This window comes from Procambarus clarkii, chromosome 34 (genome assembly GCF_040958095.1).
Source record: "Procambarus clarkii isolate CNS0578487 chromosome 34, FALCON_Pclarkii_2.0, whole genome shotgun sequence".
Lineage (NCBI taxonomy): Eukaryota > Metazoa > Arthropoda > Malacostraca > Decapoda > Cambaridae > Procambarus > Procambarus clarkii.
In genome coordinates this window covers 5,046,596-5,071,362 of record NC_091183.1, presented here as the reverse complement: position 1 = coordinate 5,071,362, position 24,767 = coordinate 5,046,596, and the positions used below count along the sequence as shown (strand labels likewise).

Genomic DNA, 24,767 nt, shown 5'->3' with positions numbered 1-24,767 from the left:
TAGATGCCTCCTTGAGTGACTTACAGAAAGCTGACCCCACTCTTGCAGATTGTCATGAGACGGCCGTCTCTATGGAGGAAATTGTAGACGCAGCATGGAGACCACAGAGTGCTCCCTTGTCAAATGAAACGAAACGCTTTGCGTAATACTACCGAAACGCTTTGCGTAATAGTGGCTTTAGGCATTGTATGTACTAGCTCTATCTATAAAGCCAACAAACTTTGTAAAATCTCTTTATGTATGTACCTTACCTAAATAACAATTATTATTATTATTATTATTATTATTATGAGTGGGAGGTAGTCCACCAGGTTATGTTGCCGACCTGTTATAGAGAAAGAGTTTTGGCAGCTGCTCATGATGATCCTATGGGGGGACATCAAGGTATTAATATTACGTATCACAAAATTTTAAAGTATTTTTTCTGGCCCAAGCTGAAAAGCGATGTGGCAAAATTTTGTAATGCGTGTATTGTTTGTCAACTGGTTGGGAAACCAAACCAGACTCCACCTAAAGCTCCTCTAAGGCCTATTGTCATGCCAGAGGAACCATTTTCTCATGTTGTAATGGACTGTGTTGGACCATTACCTAGAACTAAGTCTGGTAATATTTACCTAATCACGATGATGTGTATCACTACTCGTTACCCAGAGGCTTTTGCTGTAAGGAACATCCGAGCAAAACCTGCTGTTGCTTATATGTTGCAATTTTTTTCCACTTTTGGAGTGCCTCGGGTCGTGCAAACTGACAATGGTACTAACTTTAAGTCTGATATTTTTGAGCAATTTTGTAAGGACTGTGGAATAACTCATAAGGTTTCCTTCCCATACCATCCACAAAGTCAGGGGGTAATTGAACGTTTCCATCTAACTCTGAAGCAGATGTTGAAGACATCGTGCGAGAGTTCCCACACCTTCTGGGACGAGAATTTACCGTATGTTTTGTTTGCGGCTAGAGAGGGATTACAAAGTTCACTGGGTTGTTCTCCTTTTGAGTTAGTCTTTGGCCATAAAGTTCGTGGACCCTTGCAAATGTTACAGGAGAATCTGTTAGGGAACATAACGTTAACCGAAGGTTCGGCTTTCTTTTCGCAACACCACCAGAGACTCAAGGACTGCAAGGCGGCCGCACTAAAGTATCTTGGGAAGGCCCAAGAAAAGATGAAAGACCGAAACGATGCTACGGCTAAGTTGCGGGTATTTCAGCCTGGCGACCCTGTCCTGGTATTAAAGCCTCGACTAGGGAACACTATGTCCCACAAGTACGAAGGCCCCTACATTGTGACAGAAAAGACTGGGGACCTCACGTATAAAATGAGGCACTCTGACAAACGTAACCAGGTAATGCTCGCACATGTAAATCGGCTGAAGAAGTTCCAGGGCCCCAGGCCCATTGCACTAACCAATGTTTCCATTTCCAGTGAGGAAGGGGATGATTGTTCTGGGGACCCAACTAATCTCATTCTCAATAATTCTAGTTCTGTGAATGCTGTGGAGGAGGGACTGTCCAATTTGCAGATGGCCCAACGTGAAGAGGTGCAGTCGTTGGTTGATGAATTCTCCAGTCTGTTCGGGGAGGTCCCGACCCAGACTGATGCCATTTGCCATGATGTCGAGTTGACGGACTACACTCCCATTCGCCTTCAACCCTATCGGATGAGTCCAGAAAAGAAGGCCATCGTACGGAAGGAGGTCGACTTCTTGCTCCAGCACAGCCTCATCCAGCCAAGCCAGGGCTCTTGGTGCTCGCCCTGCCTTTTGGTCCCCAAACCAGATGGCTCCTGGCGATTATGCACCGACTATCGGCAGCTCAACAAGGTGACCATTGTGGATGCCTACCCGCTGCCCCTCCTCGAGGACTGCATCGACAAGCTGGGAAACGCCAAGTACGTCTCGAAATTCGACCTCTCGAGGGGGTATTATCAAATCCCACTCACTGAACGTGCTAAACAACTAACTGCGTTCGTGACACCCGAGGGTGTTTTTGAGTATCAAGTGTTACCGTTCGGCTTGCGTAATGCCCCTGCCACGTTCCAGAGACTCATGAACTCTCTGCTCGCTAAGGTGCCAAATTGTTGGGCGTATTTAGATGATATCGTGCTTTTTGACAGTAATTGGGCTGACCACATAGCTAGGTTACGCCAGTTGTTCGCAATCTTGAAAAAGGCAAATCTTACCTTAAATGCTAAAAAGTGTCATTTTGGCCAAGGCACAGTGACGTACCTCGGTTATGAAGTGGGCCAAGGAAAAGTGTTACCTCGGCAAGATAAAATCAGTGCCATTCTGGAATATCCAGTGCTAAAGTCTAAAAAGGACGTTCAAAGATTTATTGGTATGTGTGCGTACTATCGACGTTTTTGTCACAACTTTTCCAGTGCTGCCACTCCTCTCACAGACTTGTTGCGGAAGGCCGTTAAATTTAAGTGGTCATCAGACTGTGCAGAGGCATTTAAAAATTTGAAATTGATCTTAGCTTCCGCCCCAGTGCTTGCTAGTCCAAGGTTCGATCGACCGTTTAAAATTCATGTGGACGTGTCTGACTTGGGTGCTGGTGCAGTGTTGTTGCAAACTGGGGATGATCAAGTGGAACACCCAGTATATTATTACTCTGTGAAATTCGACAAGGCACAACGCAGTTATTCAGTGGTAGAAAAAGAGGCGTTGGCGCTAGTGTTAACATGTAAAAAGTTCGAAGTTTACCTCACAGGTAATATAGTGGAAATGTACACGGACCATAACCAACTAGTCTTCCTGACTCAGATGAAGGGTAAGAATAAACGCATCCTCAGGTGGGCGTTGTACCTACAGGACTTCAATCATTCCATTACCCACCTACCGGGCCAACTCAACGTGATGGCGGACGCTCTGTCCAGGTTGCCGGAATAACATTCATCTAGGCCACAGGAAGCCATTTACTAACTGTCATGCTTTAGTTATTTTTTTTTAGGTTCTCCTGTGACATTAAATATTGCGTGTCCAAATTATTTACTTCCCTGTTTTTTTTGTGTATGTTTTTTTTTTCTTTCAGAGAACTCCTTTGTATTTTTCTTGCAAAGAAACTGTTGTTTTTTATTGATTTTTTTTTTGTCATATGATTTTCTTTTTATTCTCTGTATACTCTTACAAAAAAATATGACTACTATTCTAGTAGTCACATTTTTTTATTCTCTGAAGGGGGGAGGAGTGTTACGACCCTGGGTTCTTCAGTGGAAACCAGAGGTCAAAAATTTAACTAATTAAGCTACGTTAGAGTAGGAAATCGCAACCCGATGTGGCTTTGTTTGTATCTTCCCTGCCAGACGTAAGACTATTCTTGTTTCTCAAAGAGCATTTAAAGACTGAGCTGGGGGTTGATTATTAAATAATAACATAGGCACCAACTATGCTTACTATTACTTTTTAATCATTTGTAAAGTAAACCTGAGTAAACTTGGTATAGGACTGCGGTACGATTAGTTGAGCAGTCTGCCGGCAGCTGTGGGGAAGGAGACTGAGACTCCATCTTTTTCTGAGCTGGCGTGGTGTGGACAGGAACCTCTTACCCTTCCTCTTCGTTTCCTTATTTCTGTGTCTTGTTCAAGCTAAGTATATACTGTGTACATTATTCAATTTCTGGCATACTCATGTTCTATGTGTAGGGTATTATATTTCGTGTGTAGTAGGTGTGTTTAGAGTTTATATTACTAGTTATTCTAAAGGGGGTCCCATTGGAACCACGTGGTCCCCTACCCTAAGCTGACTCTAACTTCAAGTTATTCAACAGTAGAGCTTTACCCTAGCTTGTGCTCAGTGTAAAACCTTGTATCCTGTTTATGTGGACCAAGGCTTTTAACGTAAGGTAGTGTGGTAAAGTTATTATTATTATTGTTATTGGTGTGAATGTATATGGGGGGGGGGCTGTTAAGGGGTTAATAAATAAGTACCTTAAAACAGAGTATCCCTTCTTCCTGTGTGGGAGTGCATTGATCAACCCTTAGACTGACATATATGGTCTAGTAGCAAGTTATTATTACTGTGGATAGTTTATTTTGGGGGCCGGGCCTTTTAGCTCTCCCATATTTGATAACTCTGTCTTCTAACTACCCTTACCCCTTAATAGTACCAGTTCCCCCATAGCAAGCCCACCACACATTTATATTATAACAGGTGTACAGATTCCTGACCCTACTGGGCTCTATCATATCTACATTTGAAACTGTGTATGGAGTCAGCCTCCACCACATCACTGCCTAATGCATTTCATTTGTTAACGACTCTGACACTGAAGAAGTTTTTTCTGACGACCCTGAGGCTTACTTGGGTAATAAGTTTCCACCTGTTTCCCCTTGTTCACGTACCACCCATGCTATGTGTGTGTCTCCAAGACTGAACCTTTACTTTTATATTTATCATTACTTATTTTGCTAATTTTTAGAGAACGTACTGTGATTTTTTAAAAATTCTTAACCTTGCTACCATTGAAGTAACAAAAGTGACCATATAATTCTTAGAGAGCCATACCATTATTTAGGGAAACTGAACATATATTGCAAAAAATCACATTGAAAATCAGTAATTCAACAGATGTACTCTACATACCTGGAAATCAAACATAGGAAAAGGGCAGACCATGGAAGTTATGCCAATGAATGCCATGGAGGTATACTTAGTGTTAATGAGGTGCTTGTACAGGGGTTTGACAACATTGTCTTCCACAGTAATGCCACACTCCTTTGACAAAAATGGGTATGAAAACGTATAACCTAGAAAGAAAATGTAAAAAAAATGTATTAGTAGAATGTACAACATATTTATTAGTAATTTATACATTATTCATGCCTCATTGGACATGTATATGGACATCGACTGGACATGTATATGAGTGGGATTGGGTGGTTATAGATAGGAGCTGCAACGTATCGGCCAATAGGCCTTCTGCAGTTGCCTTTGTTCTTATGTTCTTATTGTTTCCACTGTGTCTCAGCCCCATTAACTTCTGTTTCTTTTTCACCAAAATTAAATAAGATTAGGTTGGTTGATCAAGTGAATATATCCATGCAAAGAATTACACACAAGCACAAGATAGAAGCTAAAAAATAGAAGAAAAAGAGGTGATTTGATCACTATATACAAAACAGTAACAGGTACAGGTATTGACAAAATTGGCAAAAATTTTTTTGAAATCTGGAACTTCAAGAACAAGAGGACATAGATTTAAGCTATGGAAACAAAGCTGCTAAAAACCAGCGTTGAATGTAATGAAACGCCATTTTCTGGATGAGTTCCTGAGGCTCCCCGAAGCTATCCAGGCTGAATGGATATGTATATCTTTCTGGTATCAGTCAGTGCATGGAGTCTTTGCCTACCGGGGACCACGAGCCAGAACCTGGCCCCCTCTAGAGAGGCACGAGGAGCAATGGCCTATAGAGACCCCCCTGTGGTTGGGAGCATTCTGTCTGCCATCGACCGTGACAGGCACCCAGAAAGGTAGGCGCCCCAAAACAAACCCCTATTCTGGTAAAACTATTGCGACCGAAGGCCGAACAAGTGGACAGAACTCCCCAAACGAATTAGCAAACTAGCATGACGTCATCGCGCTGCTGTCTGCGCACCCCCCTCTCCCCTCCCCGGGAAGGGGAAGGGGGAGCCCCAGACCTACCTGCCGGCGACCCAACCTTTAGTTCTTAGGCTGGATCTCAAAAAGCGCGATAAACACAGCCGACCAGAGGGAGGGATGCCGGGGAGCCTCCGGGACTCACACAGAAAATTGTGTTTCATTACATTCAATGCTGGTTTTCTGGTTGGAGCCCTGTCGGCTCCCCGGAGCTACCTCACCACAGATAAGAAAAAGAGCGAAGGATCCAGGAGGCGGACGCCACGTGCCCTAACATAAAATCAAGACCACAGACGAAACTAAAAGACCTTGCAGACTAACCCCAGAACAGGAAGAAGGGAAGGAAGGGAACCCAGGCAAACCAAAACGCATCCACGGGCCCAAAGGCCAAGATGCGCAGAGAACAGCGAAGAGCCGCAACCGAACAACAAAGGAGCCACCCCTGGCTTGACCAACCAGGCAGCAACCCAAGGACCCCTCCAGAAAGCAGCAGACCCAAACAGAACCCAAGAAGAAAGAGACTGCATCAAACGAACCTATCACGAGGACCAAACAAGGCAGAAAAACACGGGCGCCGGAGGAGAGCCAGAAACTCCCCGACCCGCCCCTAGAGGTCAACACCAACAGAAGAATGAGACATGAAAGATAAAACAAAAACACACCAGAACCAAAACAAACAAACCGAGGAGAAGAAAGAAAATGACCACCCGGGCCAACGACCAGGATGGCACCGGAAGCACAAGAGCAGGCCGGAGGTGAAACAACGCCCAAGACAGCTAGTGGAACGGAGAAGAAGGAACAGCAACATCGAAAGTGACATCGTAAAAGCGGCTGGTCCGCCTGAGCCGGTAACCACCCCCTCCCCCTCCCCCAATATTGGGAGGGTAGGTTATGCTAATGAACAAGAGTACTAGTTAAGGACAGGGTTGTTAATTAATTTTATTTCAGCAGGAGTCTCTGTCCTTTCTGGCTGTCGATAGTAATTTTACCGACTAGCTTTTTTTTTTTGGTTTGTCTATCTTTCTAGGTAACCACCTCGGTCGATGACGGAATATGACACTTTTAATGTAAAGTGCTCACATGCCATTGTTCCCTGTTTCTCTGAGGGGACCAGGTTACCGGTATACATAAGAACTCCGGTAACTGATGACTACAAACTGTTGTAATCCACAAGTTAGTAGGAATTATTAGCTAGAGGATCATTACTACAACACTTAACGAATGATGATTGGAAGTACATGTAAGTAGTCAGACTATGGATCACATATCTAAGAAAGGTCAATGGATTAAGACCGAAGCGGTTTAGCCAAATTACTAATTCCTGGAAAGAGGAATTATTCTTCGTCAGGCTTCTAGGATCAAGGTTACCGCTCTAGGGATAAGGTTAATCGGATTATGCCTTCCTTGAGAGGCGGGGTGAAATGTTTGAGGCCATGGCTGACTGGAGTCAGTCTGATTGTGGGAGTTGAACTGGCAAGTCCTCTGGATCCCCGTTTGCGGCAGCAGCGAAGTCTAGCAGACAGCTATGCGAGAACCTGATGTGATCGTAGTGACGAAGTTAAGTCTGCAGTATGTGAGTATTGAATGAAAGACTAACCGAGTGTGGAGTGTTGTAGTAATCATTCCGTATTAGGGACTTAGGCGGAAGTTACGAGTGTGGGTGGTGATCGCGGAGGTCAAGTGGTCTATGGGTATTGGAAGTGTATTGACCTAATAGAGTATGTTAATATGTATTTATTTGTCAGAGTCTATTCTTTGTAATTAAATGACAAAACCCGACGGCCTTTAAATACCTTCCATATGTTCATTCATTGTGTTCCAGTACAAACCGAGTCGTACGCCTCAAGGGTCTGGTGTGTGTAGGAGTATAGGTGGTAGTAACGGTTGCTGAGGCAAGGTGTTATGTGTTGTGTATTCGCTGTGTTCGGAATGAACCGGGGTTCAGCGTCACGACATATTTGGTGGCAGTGCAAACAGGTTTTGGAACACTTTGAGAGATGAAGGAAGTGTGTTACTGGTTTAGTTGGTGAGGGAATGTTCGGGAATTGGTAGACGTCGGGTTGTGTTCAGGACGGTGGATATTGGAGTGAGGAAGGGAAGGAGTGTGGGCCAGTGAGTGGCCATAGTGGGGTGTGGGGCCAAGATGTGTGGCCAAGTGGAGTGGCCACGTTGTGCGGCAGGGAAAGGTCTCCTAAGGGGTGGAAACAGTAATGTGGGGAACTGATAAGTGACGTTGTTAATGGTGGCTTAAAATTATAAGTGATTCTAGTGAGATTAAGGGAATAAGGCCAAGTAAGGTTACTGTACGGCAAAGCGTCAAGCTGGTTCATACACGAGCACATAAGGGGCGAGTAGCCATGACGGGTACGGGTAGTAATAGGGGCGCCAGTGGCCAGGCCACGAGTAATGTCGGTCAGGGTGAGAGTGGTGATAACACGGCGGCGTTGCTTACGGCGCAGGCGGCAGCGTCAGAGACAATTGGGCAGGTTGCACAGTGGTTGAAAAATGTGTTGAGCACGCATGAGACGACTAATGCAGGACCTAAGGTATATGGAGACATACCCACGTTTTGGGGCGCCAAACGGGATTCGAAAGGTCAGTTACTGACGGATATTAGAACATTTTTCTTTGCTCTAGAGAAGGCGACTAGTGTGGGGTCATGGTTGGATCAGGCAAAGATTGCATTGGCATATTCCAAGGGGAAGCAAAGACCCTGCTCAACTCGGCGGAAATTAGAGAAATAAATAGTTATAGCGAGTTTAAGCAGGAACTGATAGATCATTACGATGTGCAGCACGATGCAGTAGAACTAAAGGCTCAGTTAGCTGCACTTAAACGAGAACCAGGGGAACAATTAAGGGCGTTTGGCCATAGAATAAGACTCTTGGGTGATGTGATTGAGCGGACGGAAACGCAGTTCACGGGGGTAGTAAGAGATTCTATGCAACGGAGTGTTTTTTTCGGTGCATTACCGCGGGAAAGTACGTTACACTGCAGGGAAGCTAAGTCTTTTAAGGAAGCGGTGAAACATGCAGTGTTTTGGGCGGAGAATAGCCCGACACATAAACTGACAGAGGATGACATTTTCAAGGAAGTGTCCCCTAAGGAACAGGCAAATCTTGCAGACACGCAAGAGAGACAGGCTCAGCTCTGGGCCCCAGTAGCTCAGCCAGTGGAGGATGGACCCGCGGCGGGGGTCACACATTCCAAGGGCAAGGGGCGAGGTGCTCCTCGACGTGACAATAATAAGGGCTGGGAGCCAAGGGTGTTCCACCCACGACACCCCACACAATACGAGTGGGGTGTCGTGGGGACCCCATCAGGGTACTCGTGGGCAGCGAGGAGGCTATAATCAAGGGGCACGTGGAGGCAGGTTCACTCCTGCTCCACCACGATACACGCCTGCTCAGGGAGCAACAGGAATGTACCACCAGAACCAGGGAACCGGTAGAGGGTATCCCCGGGGAACGGAGTACACTGCAGGTAAACACGAGCCAGACCGACCTAAGCAGACAAAAGTGTGTAAGCTGTGTGGTGACGGTAGTCACTTGGCCTGGCAGTGTAAGCTTTTTGTTCCACCTAATTACCCAGTGTGTACAGTAGGGGGTGGCGGACAGTGGTTGTGTACCGTCGGGTCGGGTCATCCCATAAAGGTTCATTTACGGTTAAAGGGCACTATCTATACAGCCTTGGTGGACACCGGTGCTTCCGTGTCCATCATGAGTCGTAGCGTGTTAGGATCAGATGTCAGGCTGGTACCGAACAACAGGAGATTAACGGCGGTGGGGGATAATGCGTTGCGGGTGTTGGGTGAGACAACTGTGGATTTCCAGCTAGAAGATAGATGGTTTAAACATAGTTTTGTAGTAATACAGGATATAGGGCTGAAACATAACAACATTATCTTGGGAATTGATTTCCTCGAAAAATACTCATGTACCATAGCGTTCAGCGCAAGGGGGAATAAATTGGTATGTGGGGGTCAAGCGGTAGACGTTAACAAGGTTAGGAGTAGAGAAGGAGTAGCAGTAGTGAGGGGTAACTGTGGTAACTCGGCTGGGGACCAGAATATACAGTGGGCAGTCACGGTACCCAAGGATGTCACCATTCCGGGAGAAGCATCCTTAGTGATTAAAATGGCATGTAAAGCCAAGGGAGTAGACGTTGTGCAAATTGAGCCATTGGATAATCCAGCAGGGTTGGTGATAATGGAGACTATTGAAGACATAAATGAAGGGGTAATTCGGTTGAGGGTTTTTAATCCCTCTCGGTGGCCAGTCACCTTGATTAAGCATGCACAGGTAGCGTGGGGGAACCCTGTGGAGGAGATTATTGCAGCCATGTCAGTAAGTCAGAGTGAGGGCGATGAGGACAGAATGGATAAATTAATGGGAATAGTGGATAGGATGTCCATGGAAAGGGAGGTTAAGGAAGCCTTAAGGGGCTTAGTCAGGGAGTTCCCGGATGTTTTTTGCGTTGAGAGGAGAACCCCCAGGGTGCATTACTCAAGGAGCACATAGGATTGACGTAGAGGGCGCACATCCAGTATATACGAGAGCATATAGCATACCAGTGGCACACCAGAGGGAGGTGAAAGAGGAGATAAGCCAGCTAAGAGATCATGATATCATTGAACCATCCAGTTCACCGTGGCACAGCCCTCTCGTAGTAGTCAGGAAAAAGAATGGGGGAGTGAGGTTATGCGTAGATTTCCGCAGAATAAACAAGCTGACGAAAGACGAAGCATACCCATTACCTAACATACAGGACACATTGACACACTTGAAGGGTACACAATATTTTACCACATTAGACCTACTCAGTGGGTATCACCAGATACCGCTGGAGGAAGAGTCGAGGGAAATCACAGCGTTTAGTGCGTGCAACGAGCTCTGGCAATATAAACGACTTCCTTTCGGGTTGAAGTCAGCACCTGCTGTGTTCAGTAGGCTAATGATGAGTGTATTATCGGGGTTGATAGGTCCCACAGCGTTGCTGTACCTCGATGACGTAATCGTGCTGGGAAAGTCATTAGAGGAGCACATGCATAATTTGAGGAAACTCTTGCTAAGGCTGAGGTCACACAACCTCAAAGTGAATTTCGAAAAATGCAGTTTTTTTGGAGAATCGGTAACATTCCTGGGTCATACAGTGGGCCGGATGGGTATCAGTCCATTGCCAGATAAAACCAGGGATATTCAAGAGTTCCCAGTTCCACAGAACAAGAAAGAGTGCAAATCTTTCCTGGGGTTGGTTAGCTATTATCGGCGATTTATTAAAGATTTTTCAAAAATTGCAAGACAATTACATCAGATCAGTGGACTTGCAGAGTTCGTGTGGGGGAAGGAACAACAGCAGGCGTTCCAGGTACTGAGGGCTGCTGTCAGCTCTCGCAGTATCTTCGCGCACCCAGATTTTAGCAAACCGTTTCTGGTGTATGCGGATGCTTCTGGCGCAGCGATAGGTGGTGTGGTAGCTCAGGTGGATGAGCGAGGACGGGAGCGTCCCATTGCATTTTGTTCACGAGTACTATGTCCTGCAGAGAGGAACTATAGTACGATTGAGAGGGAAGCGCTCGCGATCACATTCATATTACAACGGAACCGGTACATCTTGCTTGGACATGAAATTTGGCTCAGAAGCGATCACAAACCCCTTAAGTATGTGTTCGAGTCCAAGGAGCCTTGTCAGCGACTGGCACGGTGGGTTACCTCGCTCTCAGAGTTTAACATTACAAACTTTGAACATGTACCAGGGAAAAGCAATGTGGTCGCTGACGCGTTGTCAAGGTGTCACAATGTAGCAGTGGTGAGTGAAAGGGGGAAGGAAGATGTGTCGTGGAATGTGAGGGAGTTGATACGGAGTCAGGAAGGTCACCCCCTGTGGGGGGAGGTAAGGAAGTTTTTGAGGGGTCAGCGTGCGGAGTTGAGGTCACTTCCAGCCCCAGTGGATGAGTTTGTGGTTGAAGATGAGGTGTTGTATCATCTTGGTAGGGTTTCGGGTATACGGTCGGAACCAGTATACCAGGCAGTCTTGACACCGGAGTTCCAGAGGACTGCAATGTGTCTGTGTCATAACATCCCAGCAGCAGGCCATGGAGGGGAGTCCAAGACGTTGCAGAGGGCACGTCAAAGGTTCTATTGGCCATCCATGGGTAAAGATATCAAGGTCTATGTAACCTCTTGTGACAGTTGTCTGAGGTACAAGGCACATAGGTTGGGGGCGGAACCTTTGCGTAGGTGGCCGGAGGTGAGTACTCCCTTCGAGAGGTTACACATAGATCTCATTGGGCCGCTACCACAAGCTCATTCAGGGGCGAGGTACATATTTGTAGCAGTGGATGCACTCACACGGTTCACTGTGGTGAGTGCACTCCGTTCTAAGTCGGCAGAGGATGTGACCCAGGCAATGGTGGAAAGTGTGTTAACCAGGTTTGGGGCTCCTCAACAAGTTGTGTCAGACCAAGGGTCAGAGTTTATCAATCAAGTATTTCAAAGCATCGCGAGTGTGTATCAATTCAAACATACTCCAGTGCTGGCATATCGACCATCGGCGAATGGTTTGGTTGAAAGACACAATGCTGAAGTAATCAGTATTCTGCGGCATTTGGCTGCAGATGATGTGCTTGCATGGGATCAGAGTTTGTCGATGGTGGAGTCGGCGCTCAACACGGCGTTCAATAGGTCGGTGGGAGAAACCCCGCATTTTTTGTTGCATGGGTTCGATCCCCGACTTCCGTTCACGACGTTCACAAGCAAGCAACCGCCATGCTATGCATTAGACTTCAAAAGTGTTGTCTGTAGGCGAGCAACCAAGGCATTTGACTTGGTGAAACTACATTTAAGAAAGTCGACAGAGGTAGCAGAGGCATATTATAATGCACGGAACAAGGTCCAAGCAAAGGTGATCAATGAAGGTGATAGGGTATTCGTGAAGCAGATGCACGCTCAGGCAGAAGGTAAGTTGGCACCCAAGTTTGTGGGGCCATGTCGGGTAATTAGCAAAAAGAATGCAGAAGTTAAGGTTAAGGTGCTAAACACAGGGCATGTGTTCTCCTGTCACCCAGACCGCGTCTATACACTGACCGGTCAGGCAAGTGAGGAGCCATACCCTACGGGGAGTGTGCCAGGGGAGAGCACACCAGCGGCTGAGAACATAGGTAGGGGTATGAGGAGTTGGCAATCAAGGGTAGATAACACAGAACAGCCTTCGCAGGACCGGGGACAAGGTCCACAGGCGACGGTGACACATCGCTATCCGACCCGCTCTCGTGGGGTCATGAACACAGAAGGAGCATAGTATGTACTGTAGAGTAGTGCATGGGCATGGTAGTTTTGTAGAGTGTGGGGTAGTGTGTAGAGAGTGGTGTTGAGTGGTGCATGGGCATGGTAGTTTTTGTAGAGTGTGGGATAGTGTGTAGAGTGTGGTGTTGAGTGGTGCATGGGCATGGTAGTTTTGTAGAGTGTGGGGTAGTGTGTAGAGTGTGGTGTTGAGTGGTGCATGGGCATGGTAGTTTTTGTAGAGTGTGGGATAGTGTGTAGAGTGTGGTGTTGAGTGGTGCATGGGCATGGTAGTTTTGTAGAGTGTGGGGTAGTGTGTAGAGTGTGGTGTTGAGTGGTGCATGGGCATGGTAGTTTTTGTAGAGTGTGGGATAGTGTGTAGAGTGTGGTGTTGAGTGGTGCATGGGCATGGTAGTTTTGTAGAGTGTGGGGTAGTGTGTAGAGTGTGGTGTTGAGTGGTGCATGGGCATGGTAGTTTTTGTAGAGTGTGGGGTAGTGTGTAGAGTGTGGTGTTGAGTGGTGCATGGGCATGGTAGTTTTGTAGAGTGTGGGGTAGCGTGTAGTGTTGTGTAGAGTACCATGTGTAGTGGGTGGTGTAGTGTTGTGGCGTTTGGACGCCTGGTATGGAGTGTGGTGTTCTGGAGTGCATAGCGGCACAGGAGGCCAGGTGGTGGTGGGTACGGTGAGTATCGGTGTACTGAGGTCAGGTGCGTCAGGACGCAGAGCCTGGCTGTTGAGAGACATGGTGTTATAATGAGGTCATCAGTGGTTGGGTTGACCAGAGGTGATGGTGTGTCGGAGTGGGTAAGTCTTATGGATAGGATTATAATGTAGAATTTCAAAATTTCAGGTGTTGGTGGTTGCAGTGGGCGAGCCAAGTAGATATACTAATTTCTCATTAATTAAGTTGTTACAGGAATCTCGCTAGAGGCGAGCCAGTGGCAGTATGATGCTTTAGTGACATAAGTGTGAAATTATTTTAATGAGGTATTTATTGTGATAATGTATGTGTATGTATATACTGTATATTACCTCATCGGCACCATTACTGAGTGTTAGGCTTGAGAAGGTCCCCCGGGATCATGTCACAGAGCTTCAGGTAGAGTAGAAGGGAAGCTATGAGGCTACACTCAGTTATTCTAGAGAAAAAAAGGGGGAGGAAGTGAAGCCAAGGTGACGTTATAGGCGAAATTCGCCCCCTGACATCAAAGCAGGAATAAGGGCCAGCTGCAATGGTTTTGCAGCTGCACTCAGGCTATATACGGGGAGAGAGTAAGGAGCCGAGGGGGTTATGTAATAATGGGATCGAGCCAGGGGGCTCCGAGGGAATATTTTGCAGGTACAGCGGTCGGGAAGGTGTGAATACAGGTGGACACACTCTGGGCGGATGGGCCTAGACCAGAGAGCTGTGAGGGATCTACAGCGTTCTGGGATTGGTGCCCTGGAACGAGACGTCAGCACAGACCCAAGGGAACATGACCCTGGGGTAGGAATCTTCGTTGCTCTGGAGGCCAGGATCACGTTAGCTCAGAGCAACGATGGGACATTGACAACATTCACCAGGCTGGACAGCCTGGGTTTTGTCTGGGTCATGGAGGATCTATGACCTAGCAACCATGGGACACGAAGACAAGAGAGGTGATGCTGCCAATTGTGGAGGAGGCCAGTGAAACATTGTGTGATCATTGTAAGCCTTATGTCAACAGTACAGGGCAAGATGTTAAATTATAATTAACTTATTACTAAGGATGAAGAACCTTAGATATATATGTGTTGTGTATATATTAATGACTAGTGTCATTTCTGTTTAAGTGCCAGCATTCTGGTCAATGTAATTTTATGTTTATGTTTGTATGTAATTATATGTCAGCAGTTTAGGTATATGTGCATTGCTGGAGATGGGAAAAATTATTACAGACTATTTTACCTGTGCTATGATGTGAATATAATGTATATGTTGGAGAAGTGTTGTGAGCCATGTCGGGGAAAATTTTAATTTATTTCATCGTGTGTATGATGAACTTTTTGGATGATTTTTTAGTTGTACACATATGGTGGGTGCATCCTCCAGGTCCTTGCACTAATGGAACCATTGCAATGATGCATATGGGGACATATGCGTGTTTAAGGAGGGGAGTGGTGTTGTAATCCACAAGTTAGTAGGAATTATTAGCTAGAGGATCATTACTACAACACTTAACGAATGATGATTGGAAGTACATGTAAGTAGTCAGACTATGGATCACATATCTTAGAAAGGTCAATGGATTAAGACCGAAGCTGTTTAGCCAAATTACTAATTCCTGGAAAGAGGAATTATTCTTTGTCAGGCTTCTAGGATTAAGGTTACCGCTCTAGGGATAAGGTTAATCGGATTATACCTTCCTTGAGAGGCGGGGTGAAATGTTTGAGGCCATGGCTGACTGGAGTCAGTCTGATTGTGGGAGTTGAACTGGCAAGTCCTCTGGATCCCCGTTTGCGGCAGCAGCGAAGTCTAGCAGACAGCTATGCGAGAACCTGATGTGATCGTAGTGACGAAGTTAAGTCTGCAGTATGTGAGTATTGAATGAAAGACTAACCGGGTGTGGAGCGTTGTAGTAATCATTCCGTATTAGGGACTTAGGCGGAAGTTACGAGTGTGGGTGGTGATCGCGGAGGTCAAGTGGTCTATGGGTATTGGAAGTGTATTGACCTAATAGAGTATGTTAATATGTATTTATTTGTCAGTGTCTATTCTTTGTAATTAAATGACAAAACCCGACGGCCTTTAAATACCTTCCATATGTTCATTCATTGTGTTCCAGTACAAACCGAGTGGTACGCCTCAAGGGTCTGGTGTGTGTAGGAGTATAGGTGGTAGTAACGGTTGCTGAGGCAAGGTGTTATGTGTTGTGTATTCGCTGTGTTCGGAATGAACCGGGGTTCAGCGTCACAACAAAACTAGTAACTCACATCAGCTCAGATAGCTTCAGGAAGCCGACAAGGCTTTCCCAGAAAATCACAAAACATTGAATATAAATTCAAAGAGCCACAGAAATCAAAATATGTCTGTTTTTGTGTCTAATAACACAAAGCCATTCCAATACTGTACTTTATATTCTTCTGCCCCCCCCCCCTCACACTCCTTCCCAACAAAGTTGACTTTATAATAATTTTATTTACAAGAAGGTACAATGGGTTTGTGAGTTTACATAAGATTGGTATTTTTACATTCTTCCAAATCCATTAACATGCACAGTGTTTTGGGCAGGTACTTAATTTAACAAGTCATATATTAAAGTTTATTTGATATCACATATTAAAGTAAAACTCGGGTACAGAAAGCGACAATGTGTTAAAGAACATAAGCAGTGGAAATGAGAATGGAAAACATGTGGTTAAACACAGAATGTGTGATGAGTATAGTAATGAGGAAGGAAATGATAGGTTTGGAATAAGAAACGAGTGAGTGAATAAAAACAGATGATTTTCCACCCGTAGAATTATAAACCCATGGAACCCCCTATCTACCGAAGCCGTAAATGCCAAAACAATTGAATTTTTAAATCCAGCTTGAAAAAATCATCAGGACAAGTGTGGGGACCTTTGAAAAGCTGCCAGCATCCTATTCTTGGTGAGCCCACTCTAGTGTGTTAGTGGTGTACCCATTCTGGTAAATTCAGGAAATACAGTGTGGTGGGGAGGGTGACGTGCGATACACTTAAGTGGTATGGACATTGGTAGCATGACAAAGCATCATTTATCAAGATGCATAATGGTGATATAAGGGGACTAATGGTGAAATAAGGGGACAATATAATAGAGGCACATGACCAGTGTTTGGGGGAATGCAGAGCAGAACAATACATGAAAGAAAGGGAGAGATGTTAGGACATCATGACTATAGATATTGATGCACAAATTAAGTGGTACTGCTTTGAAATATTCTAAAAATAATTTGCACAAAGTGAGAGTGGGATGTTTCACATAAAATATATACTGGTATTATAAAAGTCTCTTTTCTTACCAGTACAATACATGATAACATCAGCCTCAGCAGAGGACCCATCTCCAAACACAAAACCATTTTCCAAGGCAGACACCACACCACGAACTTGACGAACATTGGGTGGCAACTCTGATGGTACTGGTGTTGGAAGGTTGTGTGACAGTATCACCTGAAAATCACAAATAATTTTTAGATTATTTATTATTATTTGGTATAAGAGTAATTAAATTAATAAAGAATGATTATGATTGCATTGGCACCATGCTGTGGTGAAGAGCAGCATGGAAATAAGGCATACAGTGAGGAATATACATGTCTTACTACAACTTCACTACTACAATACTTGTAATAATGTTGCTATAACAGTTGCAGCTGCAACCACCAGCATGGCAACGACAATAGCTGCTACTATTTCTACAAGCACACAAAGCAGTAGTGTCATGTATTGCATATATACTGTGTCTGACCTGTAACAGGTATCTATAGGCTTTCTACAACTGTGGCATGACTAGAAACAAAACTTTCAAGGTGAAAACTTGATTCAGAAGGAGTTGACAATAGCGTGCAATTTCTGTTCTGGAAAGATTTGTAATAATTTCTGGAAAAGGGTTAAAATGTGTATGGACCTCTGATCCTCAAACAATATTCTCTAATTGTACTTGTGGCCATCTTATACTTCACTGGGTCTATTCTATACTTCTGATCTTATCTTTCACTATGGTAAGATATTTTATTGTGTAGATTTGAGACTGGACCTCTGAGTATCATCAATTAAAATATTATTTTACAAACTCACTCATCTCTGCCCAGAGGGGCCAGTACAACTGGCAAGAGAGACCAGGAACTAAGACTGAGTCAGCCACATGGAAGACTACAAATTCTACACCAAACCTACTGTCTAGTGAAAAAACCCAGCTTTGAATGTAAAGAAACGCCATTTTCTGGGTGAGACCCGGAGGCTCCCCGGAGCTTACTAGGCTGATATGCAAATGTCAGACTTTGGCATCAGTCATGTGTATGGAGTTCTGTGGGCCTACCGTGGACCACGAGCCAGAACCTGGCCCCCTCAGAGAGGCATGAGAAAGCAATGACCTATAGAAACCACAGTGTGGTTTGAAGCATTCTATGTCTGCCATCAACGGGTCAGGCACCCAGAAAGGTAAGCATCCCAAAACAAACCCTTATTCTGGTGAAATTATTGCTACCAAAAGCCGAACAAGTGATAGAACTCCCCTAAAAGAAACGAGCAAACGATCATGACGTCACACGTCGCAATCTGCACAGCTCCCCCCTCCCCGGGAGTGGAAATGGGGAGCCTCAGACCACTTACGCCGGCTATCCACCCGTCAGTTCTGAGGCTGGATGTCAAAACACACACAAAAAAACGCCAACCAGGGGGAAGGAGGGATGCCGGGGAGCCTCCGGGTCTCACCCAGAAAATGTCGTTTCATTACATTCAACGCTGGTTTTCTGGGGGGAGCCCCTTCGGCTACCCGGAGCTAACTACCCACAGAGGAAAAACTTTGGGACGTACCCCGGGAGGCGGTCGTTGCTCACTCCACAACTCTAAAGTCTAGACAATTGGCTGCAACCGCCAACACAAAATGACACAGGCCCGACTAGGCCCAGGGACGTGCACGAGGTAACGAGCAGCCAGGACCCTGTTCGACCACCAAAAGCTGTCGGAAAATCCGACAGCATTTAATATATACAGATAATAGCTGTGTTGTATAAACAAGTTAACCATAGAAAACGTAACTTGTAGTGGAATTACCGTCTATAGAAAACGGGATATCATCACCACATACTATTATATTCTCCACCTATTATGGTGGGAATTATTCTTAAATACATTAGTCTTTGGACTTTACCATCATAAAAACATCTTATATAAATTAACTTAATTATCAATATTAAAGTAGAGTAAATGTGACCCTTCTATCACTTTCTGAAATCTGGACAATGTAAGCCAGGCGTCAGGTGAGGAAGGAGGGCAGCCATTGTTGTGTCACCTCCGAGACGTGTGGAGCAAATTTGGCTCCTATCATATGTGGACAATGTCGGCCAGGCGTCAATAGTATGGAGTGTTAGATGCAGCCATTGTTTGTACTAGACCAGAGGCTCACGGGAGCAAATTCGGCTCCTGTTAATTTTACTTGGACGCAGTGTTATGGAAACCAAAGGTGTACCATTATCAACACGCTGTCTACAAATTCAAGTTAAGTGTCTATCCGAAACCCGTTTATCATTCATTTATGGCCATTAATGTCAGGATATAGGGTGTCCCGGTTAGATCACGAAATCGCCTCAAACTAAAGGAAATTAAGCCAGGTCTTCAATGTTCCATGTACAGTATTTTCTCTGATATAGCTTGTCATATATAGGTATCTGGCTTCACAGTTAGCGCCCTTTTGACAGGTCAAGACGAGGAAGCAAGATTTTGTGCACCAGTTACTGGGTGATGGAAGCTACCTCAAAGAGGATAATTTGGTGTCTACACCCTAGTTATACCTGGTGGACTAGCCTGCTGTACTATAAGATAAGGAACCTCTTCAATGTATGTAGTTAATTCTGTAGTTTGATTGGCTGCATATATATTAATTTAATAACCCCCCCCTATTGTGTAGAGGATCGATTTGTGAGATTATGAGATTATTGCAGAAATACAGTCCACTTATCATTATACAAATTGCTATCGAAGTATATAAATTAACGTAAATATAAATTCATATAAATTAAATAAATATAAATCTCACAGGTCGGTTCCCACATTATTTGGTCCTTCGAACCGGATTATTTGGACCTTCGGAACCGGAATATTTGGTCCTTTGAACCCACATTTGGTCATCTTAGTACCGGATGAACCAGTTAACCAGTGGATTCATTAAATATACTAGTGCAGTGTTATTTAAACAAAGGCCAGCCAGTCAAAGACAGCGGCGAAGCCTCGTGGGAGCTCAGGAGCTCCCCCTCAACTGAGTTCAGCTTCGTCAGCGGTTTCATGCACACCCACAGATATTTGGTGGCGTGTTATTTCATGAAATGACAGCGCTAATATTGAAGCCAGCCAAGTAGTGGCTGTGGTGTCGCGTGATTGTTCACGGATTTCGTGGTGTTACATTTCGCGAGAGATTATCTATGAATTTTGTGGACTTTATTTCGCGAGGTCACTAATAATATTTAATACTTCTAGATATTATTAGAAGTTTCATAGAGGCTAATTAAGAGGCTATTATCAATAATTGTGTATATTATTTCTCCAAAATAGAGAATTATTTAATATATATTGCACTAGTGATCACAGTATAATATTTACTAATTGCCAACCCACAACAGGGTAGGATATTAACATTGACTAGTTGAACTATTATCGTTCATCCTAGTCCCATTATTACCATAGTCAGTTGTACTATATTGATCAACCTAACACCATTAATGAATGGTCCAGACCCTATTTTGGGTGTAATTTTTATCAACTCGAGTTGAGTTGTATATATAATAATTTACTTATGATCATTACACCTTTGAGTGATTAATTAGTGTCAATTCCATCCTAGGGTGATATAGAAGAGCTAACCTAAAGGTACTTCCAGTGACACTGGTTTATCACTCAAATTATTAGTGTGTATGATTATATATATATAATGTGTATTAATTTTAAGTGCTAACCTCTAGTAGAGGTAAGATTATTGCCTAGTGAGTGCAGAATTTACCCTAGGCTACCATTAGAGCTTGTTCAGTATTATGAGCAGCCCAAGTACAAGTCCCACAAGGCTTCACCAACGAGCCAGTATGGATAATGCAGGGAGAATGAAAAGAACCCTTGCAGGTCTTAAAGGCCACTTAACAAGACAGATCAAGAAATGTGAAGATTTGTCACAACAATCTCAAGTTGATTATGCTGACCTGGAAAGCTATTATCAAGCAGCTGCAGGTAAATTTGAGCAAATCAAATGTCAAATAGCAACATATGTGGCTGAACTTGCCAACACCAATTTATCAGAAACAGAAATAGACGACATTATGGTTGATCTTGCGAATTATGAAGATCACACTCAGGCCACGTTACAGCCTTATGTCAAATTAATTGCCCAGAACAAGGCAACAGCAACAACAACAACAGTTGCATCTAATACGAGTCAAGCAGAAGCTCGACTCCCTCCAATTAATTTACCCACTTTCTCAGGAAAAGATGAGGAAGATTGGGACGAATTTTGGAACAAATTCGTTGACCTTGTAGACTCAAAACAATCTTTACCAAAGAGTAGTAAATTCTCTTATTTGCAAGGCCAATTATCAGGTGAGGCTAAAACAGTAGTATCCCATCTGAGATTAACTAATGACGGCTATGATCTGGCAGTAAAACTCCTCAAGGATAATTATGCTGATCCAGAAGTAAGAACATCAAATTTAGTTCATGAGCTGTTGCATTTACCCCCACCGGAGGCTTCAGCTGATTCACTCCAAGTCTTCAACCTGGAGGTAGAATCATTGATCAATGCCCTCAGCCTGACAGCAGATACAAACGGGGCTAAGTGGGTCTTGAAAATAATTGTCCAGGAGAAAATACCTAGGGACATATTGAGACAAATGAGTGCTCATTACAATAAAAGCATCTTATCCATGAATGAAATATCTGAAGGTTTAAAGTCAGTAGTTCATCAATTACGAACACATGACAAATTAAAACCACCAAGTAAACCCTCAGAAACCAATAATAGTAAACCACAGAGTACCAAAGGTACTCCAAATCAATCTAGACAATATAATTCAACACCATAGTGGAACAGTGGCAGTGTGGGCGTATATGCAGTGGGACCCTCCAAGCCTATAGTTACTGTGTCACCCAAGAACGTGACACCAAAGGGTACTGGAAGCTATGGAACATGTTTGTTCTGCAATGAGAAACATTCAATGTACCACTGCTCTAATTTTCCTGATAGTGACGCCCGTGTTGAGCGACTCAAAGATTTGCAACATTGCACGAGGTGCCTCAGGAAACATAACATCAACGACTGTGATACCCAATTACACACCTGTAATAGGTGTAACAAAGGTCAGCACCATGCAGCATTGTGCAGAGACACCAAAACAACGTCTCCAAACCCCAAGGTGGAAGATAGCATTCCCACCTCAGTACAGTACTGCAAGGTGCAACAAACAAAGAGTGTCCAATCGGCAAAGTCTAAAGGTAATACGACTTTGCCTACTGCCCAAATTACCATCCTGAATAAGAGGGCCAAGGTCCATACCCGTGGGTTGTTTGACCAAGGATCCCAGAGAACATATATCACTAAAAAGTTGGCAGATGAACTACAATTAAGGCCTGTAGCCCAGACGTCATTCAACATCTCAGGGTTTGTAACAGATGCAGGACCTCAAGTCTACCAGGTGGTACAACCATCAGTACGTTTAGGCAGGTACGTCTGTCGAGTACAAGCCATTGTGGTGGACAAAATACCAGTAGACCTACAAGTTCAAGGTCTGAGAGCAACAGCCAAATTCCTGAGAAATAGAGGAATAAAATTGGCAGATAATATTAAGTCTGATCACCTCACCGACTTCGGTCTCCTTGTAGGGACAGACTATTGTCATCGATTCATCGGTAGCCCTACTAAATATCAGGGTATAACCATGTTAAACTCTGCAGGAGGTAAATTACTCTCAGGCCCAGTATCAAGCCTGAGGAGACCTATGCCTGCAGATAAACAATACCAGTAGAAATCTAAATTTGTCAGCTGATTATATTTCTCCAGTAGCATTATACTAAGGAGATTACAGCTGACTATACCAACAGAGGTTGATGTTAGTATCATCATTTAAAGCTGAAGATGAGTTCATGAGGCCTCAGTGGCAAATCAGTGAACAGTAGCTTAAACAGCTACAAGTCACTGCGACCAATGTCACTGAACCCACTGCAGTCTCAGAACCATACTTTACTTTAATGATGAGCTATTCAATCTTCTGAATCAATTAACTAAATTAAACCCCAATAAATCTGATGACTGATTTGATACATTTATTATTTAATCAAGATGTATTCCATGGGCCTCAGTGTTTATGTATCAGTGACTAGTTACCTGAACAAACTTCAAGTTATATCTAATGTCACTGATCTCACTGCAGTCCCTGAATCATACTTGACTGTAGTACTTGATCACATCCAGTCTTCTGGGTTAAATAATATGTAATAAGGCTTGAATATTAGCCTTTCAAGAGTTGACAGGGAAATGAAATTGCATTAGACTTCTAACCCCTGCAACTCTAGTACGGGACATCCGTCCTGTATGAACAGACACACAAATGTGTGATTACTAACTACTAACATCAAATTAATCAAATAATTCGAAGGAGGAGTATCGGTGTTCGTCTGTTCTAATTAGGACTTCGACCCGTGAGCAGCCCCTGGGGAATTATGTCGGAAAATCCGACAGCATTTAATATATCATACAGATAATAGCTGTGTTGTATAAACAAGTTAACCATAGAAAACGTATCTTGTAGTGGAATTACCGTCTATAGAAAACGGGATATCATCACCACATACTATTATATTCTCCACCTATTATGGTGGGAATTATTCTTAAATACATTAGTCTTTGGACTTTACCATCATAAAAACATCTTATATAAATTAACTTAATTATCAATATTAAAGTAGAGTAAATGTGACCCTTCTATCACTTTCTGAAATCTGGACAATGTAAGCCAGGCGTCAGGTGAGGAAGGAGGGCAGCCATTGTTGTGTCACCTCCGAGACGTGTGGAGCAAATTTGGCTCCTATCATATCTGGACAATGTCGGCCAGGCGTCAATAGTATGGAGTGTTAGATGCAGCCATTGTTTGTACTAGACCAGAGGCTCACGGGAGCAAATTCGGCTCCTGTTAATTTTACTTGGACGTAGTGTTATGGAAACCAAAGGTGTACCATTATCAACACGCTGTCTACAAATTCAAGTTAAGTGTCTATCCGAAACCCGTTTATCATTCATTTATGGTCATTAATGTCAGGATATAGGGTGTCCCGGTTAGATCACGAAATCGCCTCAAACTAAAGGAAATTAAGCCAGGTCTTCAATGTTCCATGTACAGTAATTTCTCTGATATAGCTTGTCATATATAGGTATCTGGCTTCACAGTTAGCGCCCTTTTGACAGGTCAAGACGAGGAAGCAAGATTTTGTGCACCAGTTACTGGGTGATGGAAGCTACCTCAAAGAGGATAATTTGGTGTCTACACCCTAGTTATACCTGGTGGACTAGCCTGCTGTACTATAAGATAAGGAACCTCTTCAATGTATGTAGTTAATTCTGTAGTTTGATTGGCTGCATATATATTAATTTAATAACCCCCCCCCCCTAATGTGTAGAGGATCGATTTGTGAGATTATGAGATTATTGCAGAAATACAGTCCACTTATCATTATACAAATTGCTATCGAAGTATATAAATTAACGTAAATATAAATTCATATAAATTAAATAAATATAAATCTCACAGGTCGGTTCCCACAAAAGCCCCGTGCCCAAATGCCAGCCCAGGACACGGTACCAAAGATGACAGCAAGAGCAGCTAACTTACATACGTCATGGGTACGGGGATAGACCGCAGGCTGGCTAGCCTGAAGAACTCTGCGGACAACCTGGGAGACCCGCACCCGCGATCAGGAAAGAAGGGGAACCGGATCAACCTAAAGTGCGTCCCAGGACACAGAAGTCATGGTGCGCAATAACAGCGAAGAGCCGTCACCGGACACAAAACACGATGCACCCCGGCCCAACCAATTAAGCATCAACTACCCAGGGACCCCTCTAGAAAGCAGCAGTCCCATTCTTCGCCAGAAAAGAAGGAGACTGCTGCAAACGAACAAAACCAACATGAAGACCGAAAGAGCAGAAACCCCTGCG

General features: G+C 44.1%; 1 protein-coding gene across 1 annotated transcript in view; it reads right to left on the bottom strand.

Moving 5' to 3' along the window:
• Window positions 1-24,767, bottom strand: part of LOC138370924 (uncharacterized) — a 100,555-nt gene that overhangs the window by 14,688 nt on the left and 61,100 nt on the right. Inside the window, exons 6-7 of the mRNA XM_069335587.1 lie at window positions 16,879-17,029; window positions 4,578-4,741 (exon numbers count right to left, since the gene is read on the bottom strand). Of these exons, the coding sequence (XP_069191688.1) occupies window positions 4,578-4,741; window positions 16,879-17,029 (315 nt within the window). The remainder of the gene's footprint in view (window positions 1-4,577; window positions 4,742-16,878; window positions 17,030-24,767) is intronic.